General features: G+C 51.6%; 2 protein-coding genes across 2 annotated transcripts in view; both read left to right on the forward strand.

Moving 5' to 3' along the window:
* The window catches only part of LOC144951398 (uncharacterized), a 493,651-nt gene that overhangs the window by 1,849 nt on the left and 469,000 nt on the right, over nt 1-22,802 (forward strand). The window lies entirely within an intron of this gene.
* On the forward strand, nt 803-18,404 carry LOC144951380 (uncharacterized). The gene is made up of 7 exons (XM_078881618.1): nt 803-811; nt 1,307-1,508; nt 4,540-4,703; nt 6,087-6,188; nt 7,004-7,402; nt 9,649-9,709; nt 13,163-18,404. Exons 1-7 carry the CDS (start codon nt 803-805, stop codon nt 14,776-14,778), a joined length of 2,553 nt encoding a protein of 850 aa, XP_078737744.1. The 3' UTR covers nt 14,779-18,404.

The following is a 22,802-nucleotide window of genomic DNA, read 5'->3' on the forward strand; positions in this document are numbered from 1 at the left end:
AAAAAAACATAATAAAATAATTCTCACGACGTTTCGGCCACAACGCAAGTAGCCGTCCTCAGGTGGAGACCAGGTCTGTCGGGGAGACAACGTCATTCATTCAGACGCTGTCTTATTCATTCAGACGCTGTCTCCCCGACAGACCTGGTCTTCACCTGAGGACGGCTGCTTGCGTTGTGGCCGAAACGTCGTGAGAATTATTTTATTATGTTTTATTTTTATTATTTTATTACTTCCCTTCTACGTGACTTTACCGAAAGAACCAAGAAGATGAATCCCTGCAGTCACGAAAGCTTTAAATCGAAAAAGGTGAGGAATACACAAAAAACATACTCTGATAACACTGGTCAACACACTTTTTCTGGCATAAGGTATTCCAACGGTTTTTATGTAATTTTGTGGTGCTGATTCCAAATCTGGCATCAGTTTTTGTCTATCACATCAGGTTTTTGAGATATCAAATATTGCATTTTCAATAAAAACTGCAGAAGAAAAATATTAAATAAATGTGGATATCGACATAAAATGATATTATAAACCACACTATCCTAAAAATACAGCACCATATTTTAACGCTAAAGCAGTCACTGACTCGCAACAACTTGCAATCATAAGTGACAGAGTTAATTTCAGGTAAAATCAATGAAAATGGGGTATGCCGATAGCATAAAAATTAGATGTGATAGAGCAAATCTGAGATCAGATTTTGGAATCAGCACCCTGAAATTAGTCTAAAACAGCTGCAAAAGTCCAGGCCAGAAAAAAACTTTTTTTTTGTTGACCAGTGATATTAATTATCGTCATGCTCACCGTGAGTGCGACCTTCCAATTCATAAATCCCGGCTCTGCTCTTCTCTCTCTCTAGCCCTTTGCTCTGTTGAAGAAAACAAACAAATCCGAAGAAGCAAAACCAGCATCGCGAGCGTTTGCGCGCCTTTCCACTGACAGCGCCGGCGTTTTTTAAATCCTTTATATTAAGTTCACTTGCTTGCTTGCTTGCGCGCTTACGACCGTGCAAATCTTTCGGTCGTTTTTAACCCACTTCCCGTGATCCAATCGAGCTGACATTTTCCACACAGACTCGTTGTGCCTGACAATTAATTTTCGTGAAAATTTTTTTCAAACATTTTACACTTTTTAGGAAAAAAAAAAGATATTTAATTACCAATTGCTTAATGGTGGCAGGCATTCATCTTACCCATAGATGGCAGCCATCTCAAGCCAGAGGACGAGAGGACTCTAGCCGCCATGCATATAGTGAAAAAGTTGTTTTACGGGTTAATTTTTATTGCCAATTCTCCCGCAGGCGCTGAACAGCAGCGGAGGGCGGAGGGGCAGCACGCCGGCAGCGGGGGGCAGCGGGGGCAGCGGGGGCAGCCCCCGCCGGACCGCCTCGCTTCTGCCGGGGCCGCACGCCGAGCTCGTTTCCGCTTCGTCGGCCTCGTCCGCCGCCGACTTCGGATCCACCGGATCGCCGGGGGTCACGCTCATGTGTGACGTGAGGCCCGGTGAGGGTGGGGGGGTTTAGAGGAGGTTCGAGCGGCCCTTGGCGCCAAACTGCCCCGGACGGGGCGCGGTGGCCTCCCTCCGTCGACGGAAAATGAAGGTGGCAGCAGGGAGCAACGTGACTGCTGCGGTCACCAGAGCGAGACCGTGGGTCACGTGATCCCACGCTTCGCAACCGCCGATTCGCAGACCGTGGGTCACGTGATCTCACACTGCCCCCCACGATACGAACCATTCCCAAAGCAACGTGTCACGTGATCCCACACTGCACCACCGCCAAATTCACAGACCGTGGGTCACCGTGTGCTTCACAGCGGACGTTGCACTGGTAGTCAAAGGGCCAAACGTTTGTCATTTTGCAAACATGACCCGCAACATTAGCCAATCGGAATCGTCCGTAGCGATCGCCACAAAAAAACTTGACAAGATCCTTCCGGAGAAAGAGTCATGGGACTCAGCGAGCCCTTATCTGTTTGAACAAACGCAATAATAATAATAATCATACGAACATTTACGGAAATATCAGAGAATGTATTTTTGATTCAGGGAACATTCATGGAATCCCTGCGGTGGACGAGGAGGGGGTGGGAGGAGGAGGAGGAAGGGAGGCGAGGAGGTGAATCTTTAGCCCGGAGCACCGTAGCTTGTTTTCATTTAAGCAGCTCGCACGCTCTCTCTCAGAGATAAAAGAGACAGAGCTGGAGGCATGCAGCCATCCCAAACGTGCGTTTGAACTCTCGCAGGGAGAACATGGGGGGGGGAGGGGGGGGTAAAAAAAAAGAATTTAAAATGTTTACACGTGGCCTTTTTTTCCGTGATGACGTCAGTTGAGGCACAGGGTGTTCTGAAGCGTTGAAGCGAGTTGCGAGCCCTCGTCAATTCCACCACCGCGGGTGCCCCGTGCACCGGCGGTGAGATGGTCTCTCCACTGCTGGATGAAGGCGTCCCCTGAACGCGGTGGTCCGTGTGGGTTATGGTGAAGGATCGCTCCCAGATTTCGCTCGCTGCCGATATTAGACGTCGTCACGAATTGAACTCTTCCTCTTATTCCCTCCCCTTGGGCCACTCCACTTATTCCCGTCCCTCCCCTGCCCTCTCGGCATCCCCAACTACCCCTCTGTCAGTCACCCCTTCCTAAAACCCTGGCACGTCCCCTCCCATCTAAATCGTTTTCTTCCATCACCGTGTTTTTAAACTACGCCCAGCGCCCTCAGTGAAAGGCGCTCTTCACTGAAAGAATAAAGCGACTCTTTGGTTTTTTCGGTAAAGTCACGTATAAAGAGAAAATAATAAATTAAATACTAGCATACGACGTTTCGATTACAACACAAACAATCGTCATCAGGTATACATGAAATAGAAACAAAAATCTAGTCTACTTAGAAATGTAATGTAATACAACAGAGAGTCGGATAACATAACAGTCAACACCCTACCTGGTTGATTACGTTCTTCCTGAGAATGCTAAATTTGAGAGAGAGATAAAACACAGAACCAGAGACATATAGACATATAATTCCTGCAGTCACGAAAGCTCCAAATGAAGTTTTCGTATGAAGCGAGATTAGGTTGGGTCGCCGGCTTCTGTAGCACAGTGGTGCAAACCACCTCTTGTGCCACTGCTCTGTGTAATCATGTAGGCCAGTGTCGTTCACTGCTAGGCCCCCGTGGGGCCACTGGAGGCCCCTGTTGGCCTTCAGTGCAGCCCCCGCCCCCGACAAGACACAAATGGTGACAACACCCAACCCCATCATCATCATCGTCGTGGCGGTGCTGCTGCTGCTGCTGTCACAAACCCCGCAATGGTTTCAAATAATGCGTGGTGGGGGCCCTCCTCACTCACACTGATTTAGGTCTCATCGGTGTGAGTGCCCCTCCCCCCACCCTGAAAATGAGTGAAGAATGCGTACAGTATGTGTCTTAAATCACCCGGAAGACACCCGATCCGTAACATTTCGGATGCTAAGCCGGATTGAGCCTGGATAGTGCTTGGATGGGTGACCATCACGTGCATCAAACAGGTGTTGGTAGATGCTGTGTGCAGTTAGGGCAGTGTAACAAGATCCAATTTTTTGCCAATTTGTTTTTTTTTAAAATCCATCCAATTGGAATCTAAACATATCTATGGGTTACCTTTTTGGCAGTATCAAAATTATGATAATTAAGAATGGGCATCAGCCCTTCCTGGGCAATAAAACAGGAGGTGTTGAGATGTTCTAACTCCGCAATATATACCGATTGCAAAGGCGTCTCACGGCAAGCAAAATGTTGACAACTTGTACGGCGTTTTTTGTCGTCGGAGATTACAACCAGCATCGTCAGGAGTTCAGCAGAAGCTCCAGCATCGCTCTACTCGTCAACATTCCTCTCGTTTTTGCTGAACAATTTCATTTTATTGGCCCTGTCAGGTGGTGGAGGGTTATAGTTAAAGAATTAACATCAAAGTTTCAAATAAACAACGCGCCGCCGGTGGCGAGATGTTAACTACCTCGCCTGGTATGCAGGAGGTCGTGGGTTTGGTCCCGATCTCGACGCCTGCTGCTGTATATTTGGAGTTTGCGTGTCTCTCTCCGTGGTGAGATGTTAACTACCTCGCCTGGTATGCAGGAGGTCGTGGGATTGGTCCCGACCCTGACGCCTGCTGCTGTATATTTGGAGTTTGCGTGTCTCTCTCTCTCCCCGTGGTCCCGTAGATTTTTCTCGAGGTCCTCCGGTTTCTCCCCCCCCCACCCCCCCACACATTTAGAATCGACGTCACGCGTTCAGAGTATTTGGCTGCGATAAATTCCCATGCGATAAGCCACTTCGTTGAGCTCCCATTTGTGGCCAGGCCGCTCCTGACAAAAATCTACATAGCTCAGTGGGGCCTTACCTGGTAAAATAAAACATAAAAACAGTTTAGTTTGAATGCAAATTTTCTGTGCGTTGGTGTTGTTGTTGAGACGGTGGCCTGCGCTATCCGTTCTGTAATCCCGACGGGCATTCCCCGTTCCTTCCGCACCACCGGCTCCGTCCCCCCGAACTGCCCGGCAGGCGAGAACGAGGTGGCTTCGGAGGATGCCCTCGTCCTGCACCTGCGTCTGGTGCACGGGCAGGAGCAGCTGCTTGCGCTGGTGCAGACGCAGGTGGAGGCAGCCGCCAAGATCACGCACGGCCTCAACGAGCAGCAGATGCGCCTCTTGCAGCAGCAGCAGCAGGTGACGGCGCCCGCTCGCTTTGCACCGCCTGTACCCCCGCCTGCGGCTGGACGTCCGGGACCGATGGCCCTGGGAATGTTTAACCCCTTTCCCGTTTCCGATGGACGCTACGCGTGAACGTCACCGTTTTTTTAAACTTTTTTTTGTTACTTTTTTTTTTACTTCCGATTCCGTCCCGATGACGTGCACGTAGGTGTACAGGTCATCGGAACGAAACCGGAAAAAGAACAAAAAAAAGCCAGATAAAATAACTTCGTCGCTTACCGAGGCTCCCACGAGGCCATGCGGGAGGGCCGCGTTGAACTGCTCGTCGCCGGCTATCGTAGAGTGGCGGCGGCCGTGCCGCCCTACGCTTCTCCGCGGTGAGTAACGACGTCTTCATGAAATCGGCGTCGCCGCTGCGCCTCCCTAAGTAGAGTTAACCCTGAGCCGGTCGCGGCGTTCCGAGACTCGGAGGTGAACGGGACACCGAAACCCTGCCACTTGGCAGGCGTCTCGGAGGAGCGGGAAAGGGTTAAGAAGCCACACAACACCCCCCCCCCCACCGCCCTCCCTTCTCTCCCTCTCCCCCCTACCCCTTCCGCCTTTGTCCATTGATGTTCGTCACCTTCCCCCCCCATCCTTCCCTCCCCGTATAAACTTTCACGCTCGAGGTCTCCACGTGGGTGGTGTAGAGAGCCCAACCCCCCCCCCCGCCCCCCTTTCTTTAAACTCCTGAAGCACCGAGCCTTGGATGTTGTCCGTGGAGTTTCTGTTGCAACCCCCCCCTACCACCCCTTGCGTTGAGTTGTCATTAAAAAAAACGCCCAACAACACCAAAAGTGCATTGCAGCAAGGACAAATAGCTCGCATGGTTCACTCATTCTCTGATAATGCTCTAAAAACCCGGGATTCCATCGCTTCAAGTGGATCCACATAGAGACTCACGCGGAGACTCACAGACTCGCCCAGAGAACCACAGACTCGTGTAGAAACCCACAGACTTGCATAGAGACACACAGACTAACGCGAAGACCTACAGACCAACGCAGAGACCAATAGACTCGCATAGAGATTCATCGACTCACAGAGTGACCCATAGGCTCGCACAGAGACCCATAGGCTCGCACAGAGACCCAAAGGCTCACACAGAGACCCATAGACTCACACACAGAGACCCATAGACTCGCACAGAGGCCCATAGTTTCAAGCAGAGAAACTCAGACCCAGCATAGACACAGTGGGCATGTGTGTCTGTGAACGCCCCAAACACCGGCAATTCCATTGCTCCCAGGACCATCATTCTGCTGTTGTTTACATGAAGATTTAATACATCTCCGGAAGCTTCTTCTTCTGCGTTGGGGAGTCGAGGACAAGGTTCCTTTTGTCGTGAATCGCCCGCAGGTGCTGGACGCTCAGCGCCACCTCGCCGCTCAATTTGCGAACCTGGAGGGGCTGATGCGGCAAGAGAGCGATCTCAGGACCCAGCATCGGCACGCCTCGAAGGTGGGGAGCGACGCGAAATTGACGCGGCGTTGAACGTTCCGAGTTCGGGGTGGGGTCCAGACACGGTCACTTGAAACTCGCTTTAAACTCCCGACGACGTCCCGTTAAAATATTGGCGCTCGCATAATGTCCTGGGCTCCGTCGGAGTGTTGTTTGTTGTTGTTAGACATTAGGAACTACGGAGCGAACGTCTGTTTATTGTGATACACGTTCAGGAGCGGTATGTTCTGTCCCTCCACCACTAGCCCGTGCGCACGTTCTGCACTGACGCGTGCGCATGCATTAGTACGTACGCACGTTGAACTTCTTTTGCACCGTACGTAGCCAACCGCGCTAAACGGAGGTGCGGGGGATGGACAACAAACTAACCACAAAGTCAGTTCTAAAGAAATTACTTTCAATGTAGATGATGGTTTAAAAGTTCATAGCTCCCAGTGGCTTCCTAACAATCGCAAGGAAGAGCGTTCCAGACGGCCGCAGAAGCGCATCTGAAAGCGCGCGATGCGGTGCCCCACCATCTTCGTCCGATGGTTCGCCAAAAGTAGCTGCGAGGATGAGCGGAGTTCGCCTGATGGTCTATGCTCCTTGACGAGATCAGCCACGCATTGTGCTTCACTTGCGGCAAGCACCTTGTGTGTGTGTGTGCGCGTGTGACACGAGCGCCTGCTTCTGCCGCCGCGAGGACGGGCGGCCGGAGCTCGCGCGACAATGGTTTGTGAGGTCAGCGCGGCCGCCCCACAAATCGTCGGCCTAAACCGGGCGGACCTCGCGTTTCACCTCCCGGGCCTCCCCTCGCAATCAAAACAACCCGACAGCGCTGGGAGGACAACCCGGGAACGCCCCCGCAGCCGCAGCCGGCCATCGACCCGCCGCTCTCCGCCGGTCGACCCCAGCACCACCGCCACCACCACCACCACCTCCCCCACCCGGCGCTCGCGGGAACGGAGGACGCGACGGGCCTCCTGAGGATCCCGCCGTCTCTGCCGGGGATGCCGGGCCTGCCGGCGATCTCGGTGCCGCGGGCGGCGACGCAGCACGCCGGGCGCGGCTACGAGGCGGACGGCGGCGAGCGCCCATCGGACTGCGCCCCCTGCGTCGCCGGGGAGTTCTGCGACTTCCAGCGGATGCCGCCCGAGTGCCGCCGCTGCTCGTCGTGCCAGCCGGGCTTCTCCGAGCTGCAGACTTGCCGCCGCAGCACCGACCGCATTTGCCAGGTGAGGGGGTGCGCGATCGCCAGCGTCGCAGAAATGAACAACTTCCAATACACCATTGGAACCTCATTTGCCAGTAAAAAATATGATAATTGTTTTTTTTACCCTTCTTATCTGGCAAACAAAACTGACACCTTTTTTTACAAGGAGTCATGTTTGCATAGACCACAATACCTGCAGCTATAATGTGTGGACCAATCAACTTCAAGGACAGTGCATATATTATCAGAGTTATGTTTTTTGTTTGCATTATGGCTGCAGGTATTGTGGTCTATGCAAACATGACTCCTTGTAAACAAGGTGTCAGTTTTGTTGCCAGATAGAAGGGTAAAAAACCAATGATCAACTTCCAATACGTTATCATGTGCACCAACAGGGGCTTGCGCACAAACACGTACACCTCGTGTTCTCTTTTAGCCCCGCCCCCCCCCTCCAAATACGTTCCATTCATTGGCTACCACATTCTGATAAGCCCCCTCCTCCCCCTTAACTTGTATTTAAGAACTTGCATCTTGGAATCCCTGCCTCACTTGATACAGCAAATCTGGCTGTGACGGTCCCACCTGATGACGGAGACTTGTGTTGCCTCCGAAACGTCGTGATTTTAGTTATTTTATTCCTATTATTACTTTTTAAAAATTTTATTTCATTTTATACCTACGTGACTTTACCGAAGAAAAAAAACTAAGAGCAGAAATGAACAACGTCAGGGAAGGAACCGGCAACCTCTGCGTCACGGAAGGTCGTGCGGTTGTGGGATTTCGTCGCGTGCGAGAGCGGTTTTACTTTGGAATCTAGCCAGAGGCGGGCGGGCGGGGGGTGTCTGGGTAGGCTTGGTGGTGGTGGTGGGGGGGATAAGAATCGGGCAGACCGATGATGTTTGGAGAAAGCGCGGAGTGCAAGGAAGGAGGAGGAGGAGGCTGATGCACTTTGCGTGAAAGAAAAGTGCAGCGTGGACATGTGATGGGGAAAAGGTTTCACGGACGAAACCGCGAAACCGAGGAACGAATGGAATGGGGGGGGGGCGGCGGGGGTAGGGGGAGGACTTGCGAGTGGAAACTGGTGATCCATTGCGTCGGCTCGCTGTTTGGGTAGCACTGTATTTCGCTCGCCCCGTTCCTCCTGTTTACTCGGAAGGTGTGTTCTTCCCTGTTGCGGGAAAAGCATCCTCGAGGGACGAAGGCATGCGGTCTGGCGGCCGGTGGTCCCGGGGTCTCGAGAGGGTTGCGTTCGTGACGAGGGTTTCTTTTCTTTTCTCGCGGAGATTTTTCCCCGCTCCAGTTGACTTTGTCGGAGGCCGGCGGCAGGAGCAGGAAGAGCGGGCGGTTTCAAAGTTGCCACTTCCCGCAGGACGGCAACTCCGCGCGCGTCAACGCGACTTGTTGCCGCGGGCAAATGTTGCACTCGTTGCTGTCCCAATTAAAAAAAAAGAAACTTATCTGGAGGACAAGAAAGTCCAAAACAAATATTTGTTTTCGTTCAAAAGTATTTTTTATCTTCTTGGTTCTTAGAAGGGAAATAATAAAATAATAAAAATAAAACATAATAAAATAATTCTCACGACGTTTCGGCCACAACGCAAGCAGCCGTCCTCAGGTGAAGAACAGGTCTGTCTGTAACAGGTCTTTCTGTAACAAGACGATTCAGTTACATACACACACAGAGGATATGGACGGGTGGAGTTGACTTCGGCACTAACCAAACATGACGGATTTACGGTGCAATGGAAACCTGCCTTAAACCGCGCGCTTCAATAAACCGTTTCAATAAACTGGACAACTCCCTGGTGCCTCCCTAAGCTCCGATAGCCCTGGAGGAGAAGAGAAAAACACGGGGGGGAGGAGTGCCTAAATGCCCCCCATGAATGCTCTTAAGAATCAATGCCCACCGGAAGAGAGGTGGTGAAGGGGGTTCCACGTTTGATGGTCAGCCTCCTCCCTTGCCCCGTAGTTTTTGCAACTTAGATGCTCGAGATTGGAAATTTTTCGACGATTTATTGGCAGATTGGTCCCAGTGTTTGGGGGAGCGCGCCCTCTTCCCAGTTGGCTACCACAATTGTCCGTTTCTTGCCATGACATTGAACATTCGTCGACAATGGATATTTATTCAGGATGTACTCATGTATTTGCCTCCCTTGGAAGGGCCAGGAAATTAAATTTAAGCACGCGGTCTTTTTGCACACGCGTGGCCGGAGTGGACTTCTCCGATGATGCCAATGTTTATTTTCTTCCCCCCCCCCTTGCTCACAGGACAAGGATGAATGCACGGAGAACCCAACGTTTTGCGCTGGTAAATGCCTGAACACGCCAGGTTTGTACCCCACCACCATATCGTCGGCAAAACTTAACATGGAGCTTTCGTGACTGCAGGAATTACTCTTTAGTTATTTCGGTAAAGTCACGTATAAAGAGAAAATAATAAATAAAAAACGTAATCAACCAGGCTATGCGTTAATTGTGTGTTGACCGACTCTCTGTTGCACTGCATTACATTTCGAAATTTTGCTAGGTTTATTTGATTTAGTGTGTTTCTCTCTCTCCTCATTTTTGTCGTTTTGTCGTTTTTGTCGCAGGCTCCGTGCCACTCATTGACTTGCTAATTTTTCTACCCCCCCTCTCTCTCCGCCCCCCCCTCTCTCTCTATTTAAGGCCTCGACACAGAGGCGTGGTTTCTCTGTGTGCCTATGTATGTGTCTCTCTCTGTGTGTCTCTGTGTTATCTCTCTCTGCTTGTGTGTCTGTCTATATGTCTCCGGTTCTGTGTTTTATCTCTCTCTCAAATGTAGCATTCTCTGGAAGAACGTAATCAACCAGGTAGGGTGTTGACTGTTATGTTAGCCGACTCTCTGTGTTGTATTGCATTGCATTTCTAAGTTTACTAGGTTTGTTTTCTATTTCATTTATACCTGACGATGATTGCTTGTGTTGCAATCGAAACGTCGTGATTTAATTTACTTTTATTTATTTGTATATTTTTTATTTTTCACCTACGTGACTTTACCGAAAGAGCCAAAGAGTATAGCTAACAGCCGCTGCTGCGAGGATGACCGGAGTTTGCGCGATGGTTCATAGTCCCTTGACAAGATAGTTTATACCCAGAGATCGCTGTATACAAGGCTGCTACGGAATGACACTGAGGGCAGCAACTCCGAGGAGCACGTTTTTTTGGTGCTAATAATAAATTATGATTTAAATTATTACTTTCTCTTTATACGTGACTTTACCGAAAGAACCAAAGAGTATATCATCGGCAGCCATTGTCTATCCACTGCTGGATGATCGTCTCCCCCAGTCCTTGCGGGGTGATCCCTCTCGCTCGCTTGCTCGCTCTCGCGCTGCCCTTTGCCTTCGCCGGTCTCGACGTAAATCGGCGTCCCCTGCCCGTGGACGTCCCCTTGCGGTCACTCCTCACGTCCGCGCTCTCCGGCGAAACGTTTGAACTCTTCCTGTTCCTCCGTGTGATTCCGTTACTGGTGATAGAGAAGAGGTGGGGGCGGGGGGGAACAATACAAATGAGACGGAAAGACCGAGACGCCGTATATTCTGGAACCACAACGCCAAATTTGTGACCGCGAGATTTGGGGTCGGCTCTGGTTTGGGGTATAAAGGTGCTAGACACCCCCACCCACCCTCGGAACATGCCACTACACTCAGAGTTCTTTCCGACATCTCACATTCATCTTCCTCGAGAGGAGCAGAGTCCCTATCGTCAGAGGCCCGGTCCGGGTCAGGGCCAGTGCCCGTCTGCGCTCGGAGTACAGGGACTCCTCTAGTTACGAACATTCGACTTACAAACTTTTAGAGATACGAACAAAGCTGTCCATATGTCCAGTTGCCCGTTCGGACCGAGAGTCGTTAAGTTCAATCGCCACGCAATAGATGGCAGTGGTGGCATCTACATCTGCAGAATGAGAAGAACCAGTGGCATCTACATCTGTAGAACGTGAAGAACCAGTGGCATCTTCATCTGTAGAACGTGTTGAACCAGTGGCATCTACATCTGCAGAACGTGAAGAACCAGTGGCATCTTCATCTGCAGAACGTGTTGAACCAGTGGCATCTACATCTGCAGAACGTGAAGAACCAGTGGCATCTTCATCTGCAGAACGTGTTGAACCAGTGGCATCTACATCTGCAGAACGTGAAGAACCAGTGGCATCTTCATCTGTAGAACGTGAAGAACCAGTGGCATCTACATCTACAGGAGATTATACAATTTTTGCAGCCATTCTCCATGTTTAGTGTACACGCCGTACAACACGTTTGGAATCGACAGGAGTAAAGTTGGACTCACGAATGAATCGACTTACGAACAGTACCTCTGCAACCGAACTCGTTCGTAAGTAGAGGTAGTCCTTGTACGTGGACGGGCTCCCCCGTCGGCCTAAGCCACTTTGTGCACCGCCGTGGCGAGATATTAACGACCTCGCCTGGTATACGGGAGGTCGTGCATTTCGCTTAACGTTAGGATTGTCACTGGGACGATAATGAACACACATTATAAGAAAATACTAAATGATAACAATGCGTGGTTGAGGAGGATGGAAATGAATACACAACATCTGTTTCCCATATTTGTCTCTCCACACGTAAACAAAAAAAAACTTTAATGACTATCGTGTGTTGTGTATTACATATTTAATTTCGCACCGAACCCAGACCTAATTCCGACACGCAGGGTCATTATTGCCTCTCCTTTGTTCTTTCGGTAAAGTCACGTAGAAGGGAAATAATAAAAATAAAACGTAATAAAATAATTCTCACGACGTTTCGGCCACAACGCAAGCAGCCGTCCTTGTGGCCGAAACGTCGTGAGAATACGCCCAACGAAGACACGTGGCGTCAACTCGGGCCAAAGAGCGCGCGGACCGTCGTGCCACGGCCGCAATCCCAGTAGCAGTTCCATGAATCTGAAATCGATGGAAGTGGAGTCGGCAGACGAGCAACGGACGCAGCAAAGTGGCATACGCCATCCTCACCCCCCCCCCCCCCACGTGCCTTCACTCCAGAGGTCGCTACCGGGTACCCGATACCCGTACCCTACCCGATACCCGGCTACCCGTACTCGGCCGGGTACGGGTACGGGTACCCGTTTGCGACCCTGGTGCGGCCGGGTACGGGTAGGCCGTGAGTCACTGGTGAGTGACTGTTTGTCACTCATTTCCCAACGTCTTGTCTCTTCTCACAATTCAAGTTCCTAGAATCAACCCACCCACGCCTGCAACATGGCTTCATCCCAGAGGTCGCAATCGGGTACTCGTACCCGTACCCTACCCAATACCCGGCCGGGTACGGGTAGCCGGGTATCGGGTAGGGTACGGGTACCCGTTTGCGACCCTGGTGCGGCCGGGTACGGGTACGGGTAAGGAATCAAAACCCGTTTGCGACCTCTGCTTCACTCTCTGACCCGTGCATGCGTGCGTGCACGTGGGGAGTGGTGTAGCGGTTAGCGCTACGCTGCACTACGAACCCGGCGTCCCAGGTTCGATAACCGCTCACGGCCAACACCGGTGACGATTATCTGAACCGGTCCTGGATTTCCCCTTGGTCGACTCAGCCTCAAATGAGTACCCGGTGCGGTGTGTAAACATCACTAGGGAGACAAAGGCAGCCGGGCGTGGTGTTGGCCACCCACCCCGTCGTGTGCCGTGCCGGCCTCCATAGGTGCTCGCTAACAGCACTTGCCCCTACAGTCTGTAAAGGCTACACGGACGATCTTTGTTCTTAGTTTTTTGTGACCTCTCCCCTCCTCCGACCCTTGGCAGGAGGGTACCGCTGCGTGGGCATCATCATCTCTCACGACGACGACGACGACGAGTCGTCGCTCTGCGCCGACGGCTACTACCTGGGCTACGAGACGGGCGAGTGCCAGGCGTGCTCCGGCTGCCCCGACGGGCTGATGCTGAGCCCCTGCACGACCGACGCCGACACCTCCTGCCTGCCGGGCCCCGGCAAACTGGCGGCGGCGTGGGTCGGCTCCGTGGAGCTGCCGCCGCCCCGCGACAGGCCCGCCAACCTCTCGGAGCTGATGCCGGGCGGCGAAGGGATCGCTCTGCGCGTCGCGCCCACCCGGGAGACGGAGTCGCTGCTCGGCTTCGCCCAAATCCAGGTGGTCGGCGGGCGATCCGTCGCGTTCGGGCAGCACGGCCTGGTGTGGGCCGACCTCAACGTGGCGGCCAAGCACAGCTGCCGCGGCTTCCTGCAGGTGTCGCTGAGGCTGAACCGCAGCGGCGGGCACCGCGACGAGCTCGTGGCGGCCAGGATCGAGCCGACGGAGGACGACAAGCGCTTCCGGCGGAGCGCGTCCCTGAGCTCCACGGCCGAGCTGGAGCCCGGCCACCAGTTCTCGGTTTACCTGAGAAGCCCGGGGCAGCCTTGCGAGCGCAGCGGCGGAGAGTACGCCCACCCGGACCTCCTGCCGGGCTCGCTCAGCTTCCTGTGGCTGTCGCACGACACCGGGGCCGTGTCCCTGCACGCGCACACCAACACGGCGGCCCACTACAACTCCAACTACCGCCCCTCCTTTAAGGTGTCGCAGGTGTCGGACCCCTACGTGATCACGGTGAACCACGACTGCGCGGCGTTCACCTTCTCGGAGGCAGGCGTCGTCAAGTTCGCCTACCGGCAGGCGCTCTACTCGGTCGGCCACGGCTGCATCCGCGACGGCTACTCGCTGGGCGTTCACGTGAGCCGCAACGGCAGCGCCGGGGAGAGCGAGGAGGTGACGCGCGTCTACTTCCCGGGCGTCACCTACCGCGACACGGCCGTGTCGGCCGCCGGCGCCGTGGAGGTGCGGGCGGGCGACCAGCTGAGCTTCGACGTGGCGACGTCGCAGCACTGCAGCGTCCGCCTCTTCGGCGACGCGTCCGGCGTGAGCGTTGCCAGCCTCCTGTGGGTGCCGGGCTCCGCCGCCGCCGTCCTCTCGGCCGCCCTGGACAAGTCCGGCGTGGGCACCGGCGCCGTGCGGAACAAGGCCCTGCGCTTCCGGACGGTGGCGGCGCCCGACGGGGGCCAAGTGCTGCTGGAGTCGGAGGGGCGCCACTCGGGACAGCGTTTCCGGCTGGCGGCGGCCGGCGCGGTGAGCGTCTCGTTCCACCTGCGGCTGATCCACTCGTGCGAGACGGTGCGCCTGTCGCTGCGCGGGCTGCAGAGCGAGCCGCCGTTGCAGCTGCAGGGCCGGGGACCCGTTGCGCCCCTCCTGCAGCAGGTCGCTGGGCGAGTGATGGAGGGCAGCCAGTGGAGCACCATCAGCCTGCGGGGAAGCCTGTCCGTGGAGGCCGACGCGACGCTCTTCTTCACGCTCGACTGCAGCCGCGGACGGATAAACAACATCTTCCACCACCAAGGATCGCACCTGTTCATGATGTGGATTTCCGCGTAGGCTGCGCGTGTGTGTACGCGCGCGCGCGCGTGATGAGTGATTTGCCCCTTACCTGCTGCGGGGGATTTCAGCCGTCCCGTGTCGTTGAATGATGGGGCACGTTTCTGAAATCCACCGCGGGATCACTGGGCACACCACAGTTAAGTCGATCGGCAGGTCGCGGGGTGGCGGGGGTAACGTGTGGCTACTACCACCGATGTCCAAGGCGTATGGCCAGCGTGGAAAAGTAGGCCAAATACAAACTAGAGGGGTTACTCCGTCTCGTGGAGGTCTTTCTACCAGCAGTGATATTACCAAGACATTGCTAGGAGCTGCGCGTTTACCTTTTACTTTTTATAAATCGGTGAAGTGGAGAGAAGTCATTCCCGAGGACAATTGAAACGAACTCTATTGCACGACCTCGTGTCTCTGCCAGATCGCCATTGTCATTAGCAGTGGTCTATCCACTGCTGGACCAAGGCCTCCCCCCCCACCCGTCTTCACCTCTCGGGGTCCTGTGATTGCCAGCTCACATCAGGTAATGATTCCCGCGGCAGCGATATGGCCATTTCAGGCCAAAAATTCATCGCACTTCTTGGCGTTAATGCAAAAACAAATATATCTGGAGTCAAATAGCCGGTCAGAATGTTGTTAAAAAAGAACAATTTAGATTTTACCCCTTTTTCATTTACAAGTTCGTTTTTTCCCAAACCGTGACAATTTGATTTCACGCAAAATCTCAGGTTGGCCTCTTTGCAAACCTCACATGCAAATTACATTTCTGCACCGGCTATTCTGGATATTCGCCACACCCCCCCCCCCCGTGCCAGAGTGTACGGTGTGAGGAAGGGGACATTCCCAGAACTACTTCCGAAAATCTCAAGTCACTTATTATCCACACTTTGTAGGGGGGAGGGCGGGGTTCAAAGCTGACATTCTCAGAGTTGTCATTTATCCACGACCAAAGAAGCAAATCCAAATGTAACCGTGACGTCCGTGGGGTAACAGGGCCATCAGCTTTCTACGCTTGAAAACGCGGTTTAGTGGTGCACGGCCTCGACACAGATTCGAACCCAGGATCCCGGTAGTAGCTGCACCAGTGCTTTAACGTGTGAGCCACCTGTGAACCACCTGTGAGCCACCTGTGAACCACCTGTGAGCCACCTGTGAACCACCTGTGAACCACCTGTGAATCACCTGTGGTCTACCTGTGAACCACCTGTGAACCACCTGTGGTCAACCTGGCCATTTCTCAGGAGGCGTGTTCTTGGCAGCCCAGTAATACTGTGACCGCCACGGTGGCGAGATGTTAACTACCTCGCCTGGTATACAGGAGGTCGTGGGTTCGATGCTGACCCTGAACGCCTGCTGTATATTCGGAGTTTGCGTGTCTCTCTGTCCCCGTGGTCGCGTGGATTTTTCTCCGGGTCCTCCGGTTTTCCCCTCCACATTGAAGAATCAACGTCACGCGCTTAAGAGAATTTGGCTGCTTATAAATGTCCACGCGATGATGATAAGCCACTTCGTTGGGCTATCATTTGTGGCCAGGCCTTACCTGGTAAAAAAATAACTGTTTAGATTATATACTCTTTGGTTCTTTTGGTAAAGTCACGTAGGTATAAAATCAAAGAAATCACGACGTTTCGGACGCAACACAAGCGTCCGTCATCAGGTGGGACAGAGTATTTGGCTGCTTTCCCACCTGATGACGGATGCTTGTGTTGCGTCCGAAACGTCGTGATTTATTTTATTTTATACATGCGTGACTTTATCAAAACAACCAAATAGTATGGATTCTTGCAGTCACGAAAGCTTCAAATCAAGTTGAGATTATATTACGTTTACGTGGAGAGCTGTACGTCGGAGTAATTTCGCTCGGGCAGGGTTGCCGGAAAACAGTTTCGCGATCCTTGCAGACCGTGTCATCGGCCTCCACTCGTGGGAGGGATGTGAAGACGGACGCTTCTCCGGTGCGCCGCGTGTTGTACGGCGCGACGTCTGACGTTTCACTCCACATCCTGGGAGCTCCTTCCAGAAGAAGCTACAGAGGCATTCAGTAGCCTGCTGCAGGCAATAATGGTTGTGCCTGCTACACTACATCGGAGGTTGCGCTGCGCGTGGAGTTTATCAAGAGGGACATCTCAACACGTGTGTGTGTGTGGCGATGTCGCTTCTAAAAAACGCCCACAGCAGCTGCCACCCGTTTTAAGTTGTCACCAATGATGGGGGGGGGGGTTGGATAAAACTGCCTCCAGGCAATAATTGGCAGAAAGAGAGAAAGGAATGTGCATCCTGCCAAACGTTAATAGGCACTTTCCAAGACTGATATTTTCTTTAAAGCTAGAATAATGGACATATAGCGATTTATTCTAATTGAATGTTAAGGGAGAGTAGGTGGACTTGGGCAGCCTGTTTCCCTGAAGAAGCCCCCCCCTCCCCAGCCAGTGGTGCGAAACGTCGGACATCGCGTGAGCCGAACGAAACGCGGTTACAACAACAACGACGACGATGACACGAAGTCACACCGGAGAGAGCGACATGGAGCACAGGGCGCGAGAGGGAAACTCACGCGGTAACATTTCAACCTTGGATGCTTCGCCAAACAATTGGTCAACGGTTGAGTTCGAACGATGTTTACTCTGCATAAGTATTGAGTTTATTATTATACAAAATGTACAAATACAGTAATTGAGTTATAGGGACTCCTCTACTTATGAACATTCGACTTACGAACTTTCAGAGATAGGAACAAAGCTGTCCATATGTCCAGTTGCCTGTTCGGACCGAGAGTCGTAAGTTCAACTGCCGTACAATAAATGGTGGTGGTGGCATCTTTATCTGTAGAACGTGAAGAACCAGTGGCATCTTTATCTGTGGAACGTGAAGAACCAGTGGCATCTACATCTGTAGAACGTGAAGAACCAGTGGCATCTACATCTGCAGAATATGAAGAATCAGTGGCATCTATATCTGTAGAACGTGAAGAACAAGTGGTATCTACATCTACAGAATGTGAAGAACCAGTGGCATCTACATCTGCAAAACATGAAGAGCCAGTGGCATCTACATCTGTAGAACGTGAAGAACCAGTGGCATCGACATCTGTAGAACGTGAAGAACCAGTGGCATCTATATCTGCAGAACATGAAGAACCAGTGCCATCGACATCTGTAGCACATGAAGAACCAGTGGCATCTACATCTGCAGATCGTAAAGAGCCAATGCCATATACATTTACAGGAGCTTATACAACTTTTAAAGCCATTCTCCATGTTTAGTGTACAAGCCGTACGTGTTTGGAAGCGACATGAGTAAAGTTGGACTTACTAATAAATCGACTTACGAACAGACCTCTGGAACCTTACTTATTCGTAAGTAGAGGAGTCCCTGTGTATATTGTTTATAAATCAAGATGTATCCAATTTAAAGATATTAAAACCTCACGAACCTACGTTCATTTTGGCTCGACGTGGACAAAAACGTACCTTATTTTACAAGAGCATGTGAATAACTGTTCAATGTGTTACAGTACAAACCCGCATATCCACCTCACCGGGGCACTTATGCATGGACGGATATGTGAAGGTCGGATATGCGACGTTATACTGTACAATGCTGAAAGCAATAAAAGTCGAGAATAAAAACGACACCCGGATGTTGCGTCTAACACTCGTGTTGTGCAGTCGAACCACGTGGAGACGAGAAATACTACAAGGGCTGTTGCCGTTTATTGAATCACCGTCGCACTCGACATCCTACGCTCACACCAGCGTAGGTTCACTCTATCTCGGTCCTTTACCCTGGACACTAAATACTATTTGGGTCCTACCCTCGGCTACCCCTTCGGCTCTCTCGCTCGTCTGCCCAGAGCGGGGGTTCAGCCAACACCGCTCTGCGACGAGCAGAGAGAGACCCTCTTCCAGCCGACCCTTGCTGAATACTACGGGACCCTACCCTCGGCTATCCCTCGGGCCGCTCCCACTCGTCTGCCCGGAGCGGGGGTTCAGCCAACACCGCTCTGCAACGAGGAGAAAGAGACCCTCTTCCAGCCGACCCTTACTGAATACTACGGGACCCTACCCTCGGTTATCCCCTTGGCTCTCCCACTCGTCTGCCCGGAGCGGGGGTTCAGCCAACACCGCTCTGCAACGAGGAGAAAGAGACCCTCTTCCAGCCGACCCTTACTGAATACTACGGGACCCTACCCTCGGTTATCCCCTTGGCTCTCCCACTCGTCTGCCCGGAGCGGGGGTTCAGCCAACACCGCTCTGCAACGAGGAGAAAGAGACCCTCTTCCAGCCGACCCTTACTGAATACTACGGGACCCTACCCTCGGTTATCCCCTTGGCTCTCCCACTCGTCTGCCCGGAGCGGGGGTTCAGCCAACACCGCTCTGCAACGAGGAGAAAAAGACCCTCTTCCAGCCGACCCTTGCTGAATACTACGGGACCCTACCCTCGGCTATCCCTCGGGCTCTCTCACTCGTCTACCCAGAGTGGGGGTTCAGCCAACACCGCTCCGCGACGAGGAGGGAGAGACCCTCTGCAGCAGATCCTTACCCTGGCTCCCTATGACGACCACGCCTTCGTCACGGAGTCCCCCTTAAGAACCCCTCGGGCGGCTCCTCCCCCCAGCTCGGACCCGCCTTTGTTCCCGAAGGTGCCTCTTACACCACCAGTGGTGTTACGTCGTCCTTGACTGTCAACCCGCTCACACCTCCTTCTGTTCGCCCCCTCATTGGTTACTCACAATACTCCGCTACAGTTGTATGAATGTTCAAAGGCAGGGGGCCCCAACCCCCGGGCCGCGGACCGGTACCGGTCCGTGTCCTGTTAGGAACCGGGCTGCACAGCAGGAGGTGAGTGGTGAGTCCGTGCGTGGCCCGCCGCCATTATTTTATTGTTGACCACTTCCGTCCGCGCCTCTTCCCTGCACTGCGCACTTGTCAGTCACAGTTTTGGTAAGCCCACAAGCTAATCCTGGCCAAAATGAGTAAAAAACAAACGTCGCTGGAGAGCTTCTTTGAAAAGGGGGAAAGACCCAATGATGAACCCCCCCCCCCCCCCGCCGGTCCGTGAAAAAATTGTCTTCCACAAAAGGGGTCCCTGATGCCAAAAAGGTTGGGGACCGCTGTTGAAAGGGATAACACTCATAGGGTTTTTATAACATATTTGAGCAGGAAAGCATCACCGAGTCTTAAAGACTCTTTTTTTGTCAGGAGGGGTATTGCCATCATCAAGATGTTTAGTACAAATCTATTAACGAGTTAAACTATGAAAAACACGTGTTTCTTATTTTACCAGTTAGGACCTACTGAGCTGCCATAGAGCTCTTTTTCAGAAACGACCTGGCTGCCACAAATGATAGTTCAATGAAGTGGCTTGTCGTCACGTGGATATTCATATCAGCCAAATACTCTATACGCGTGCCGTCGATTTTAAACGTGGAGGGGAAAATAACGGAGGACCTGGAGAACAATCCACGTGACCATGGAGAGAGAGAGACACGCAGACTCTGAATATACAGCAGCAGGCGTCAGGGTCGGGATCGAACCCACGACCTCCTATATACCAGGCGAGGTAGTTAACATCTCATAGCCATCGTGATGATGATGATGAGACACGCAAACTCCAAATATGCAGCAAGCATCCGGGTCGGGATCGAACCCACGACCTCCTGCATACCAGGCGAGGTCGTCTCTTCTGAAGAAAACAAAACAGCGACATAAGCAGCTCAGTGGGCTTTAACCTGGTAAAATAAAAGATAGTTTATGAGTTTATCAATGCAACATCGGCCCCCTTCTAAATGCTTAGTCACGTCAACAAATATGCTAGAGCAAAACAAACATTTACACATGTACGGCGTGGTCCAGATGTTTTGTGACCACCCAACTTTTTTTTTCCGTTTGCATGTAAACACAGTTTCGTTTTAGTCGTATACGTTAGGCGATTGGTTTACCTTTCCTATACAGCACTTTGATTTGTTTACTTTACACTCCTATCGTGTTTTAGTCCTGTTTATTGTTGCAACGTTCTGACCCCGTGTTCCCTACCGGACATCTGTGCAAAAAAAGAGCTTAATCGCTCATCGGATTCCTCCTGCAGACGAAATAAACATTCTGATACTCTTGTTTTAAATAAACTTTACTTCATCTTCTTGGTTCTTTCGGTAAATTCACGTAGAAGGGAAATAATAAAATAATAATAATAAAACATAATAAAATAACGTCTTCCCGACAGACCTGTTCTTCACCTGAGGACGGCTGCTTGCGTTGTGGCCGAAACGTCGTGAGAATTATTTTATTATGTTTATTTTTATTATTTCCCTTCTACGTGATGACTTTACCGAAAGAACCACGAAGATGAATCCCTGCAGTCACGAAAGCTTCAAATCGAAATTTAAACTTTACGTCTACAAACATTAAGTGGCAGAGAATTCAACGGGGGTCACGAGACACGTGGAGACACAGGGCGGCGGGGAGATCTCGAGCAGAATTCACTGTGGACAGAAAGGGCCGCGGTCCCATTTGTATCGTTCCGTGACTTCAGGCTCGGCTATTGCTCGCACAGCTGACCTGCACACCGACGCGATAATTTTATCGCTCCATCTCCACGCCGCGCGCGCGTGCTACGGCCGTGTCCCTCCTCTCGCTGTAAAATCGATCAAAAGCCGGGGGGGAAATCAAAATAATTTGCTCAAGATTATTCAATTTGTAATCTCGACCTTTTCTGTTAAGAGTTTTTGTTTGGTTTTGACCGCTCAATTAGGCGAAAGGCAACAAAAAAAATCTAAAAAGTATAAGATCATACTTTTTGGTTCTTTCGGTAAAGTCACTTAGATGAAAAAAAAAATCACTAGTGATTTAATTTAGTTATTTTAATTTAATTATTTTTGAAAATTTAAATAATATAATAATAATAATAATCAATGAGGTTCTAATGGTGTAAATGCTTAACCCGAGCTCTCATACTCTGATGGTGCAGTGTCTTTGAGTTGTGCACCTTTTGGCGTCATCTGGTCCAACACCATGTGAGACTAGGCTCTAAGAAAAGCTGTCTCGGGTGTGGACCAATCAATTTCAAGGACAGTGCATACATTATCAGAGTTCTTGGTTCTTTCGGTAAAGTCACGTAGAAGGGAAGTAATAAAATAATACAAATAAAACATAAAATAATTCTCACAACGTTTCGGCCACAACGCAAGCAGCCGTCCTTAGGTGAAGACCAGGTCTGTCGGGGAGACAGCGTCTGAATGAAACACCACCACGCTTGGATCGTATATTTAAGCTGGGTTGGAAGGGGGGAAGGGCGCCTTGACAAAATAATTTGCATATCAAGAGGAATTTAGTATATTTATGGGAAATGCAGGTATGTGATTAGTACTACTTGTGAAATGCGTAGGTGGGCGGGGGGTTTCAAAGTCATATTATGCCCGTGCATTATGCAGGATTAGCAGCATCAAAGGGAGGGGATAGCATTAATATTATTAACCCCCCACCCCCCCTGGTGCGTGACGCCATTTATGGACGGCCCCTTACCTTCTAAAAAAAACCAGGCAAAGTTTCGCACACCCGGAAAGCGCGTGCACCCCAGGTAATGAGAATTTCCTTAATTTATTTACATAGTTACATTATCCTAGTCATGTTCACAATGGACACCACACCCGGCTGTGTTAAATCTTTTATCAGTCCATCCCTGGGGTTATATAGTATTAGTGAGAGATCACCTGTCTCAATGGCTTCCCACCATGTTATAAACAGTTACCGCGCTGTATCTCTGAACCACGACCCCACTGCAGCAGCCCCGAATCTCCCGCACATCTCCATTTATATACCAACACGAAGCCACGCCCCCCTTCTCGATCGTTCTCGACTTTGGACACTCACTCCACCGTCAGTCTCCACCGTCCTCTTCAGTCGCCTGACCACGCTCCCTTCTCGAACATTCCCGTAGCCATCGGTCCCTTCACACTCACAACTGACTCCCCTGTCATTACCTCCCGTGGCCACTAGTCCCTTCACACTCACTACTGACTCCTGTCATTAC

This window comes from Lampetra fluviatilis, chromosome 62 (genome assembly GCF_964198595.1).
Source record: "Lampetra fluviatilis chromosome 62, kcLamFluv1.1, whole genome shotgun sequence".
Classification (NCBI taxonomy): Eukaryota; Metazoa; Chordata; class Hyperoartia; order Petromyzontiformes; family Petromyzontidae; genus Lampetra; species Lampetra fluviatilis.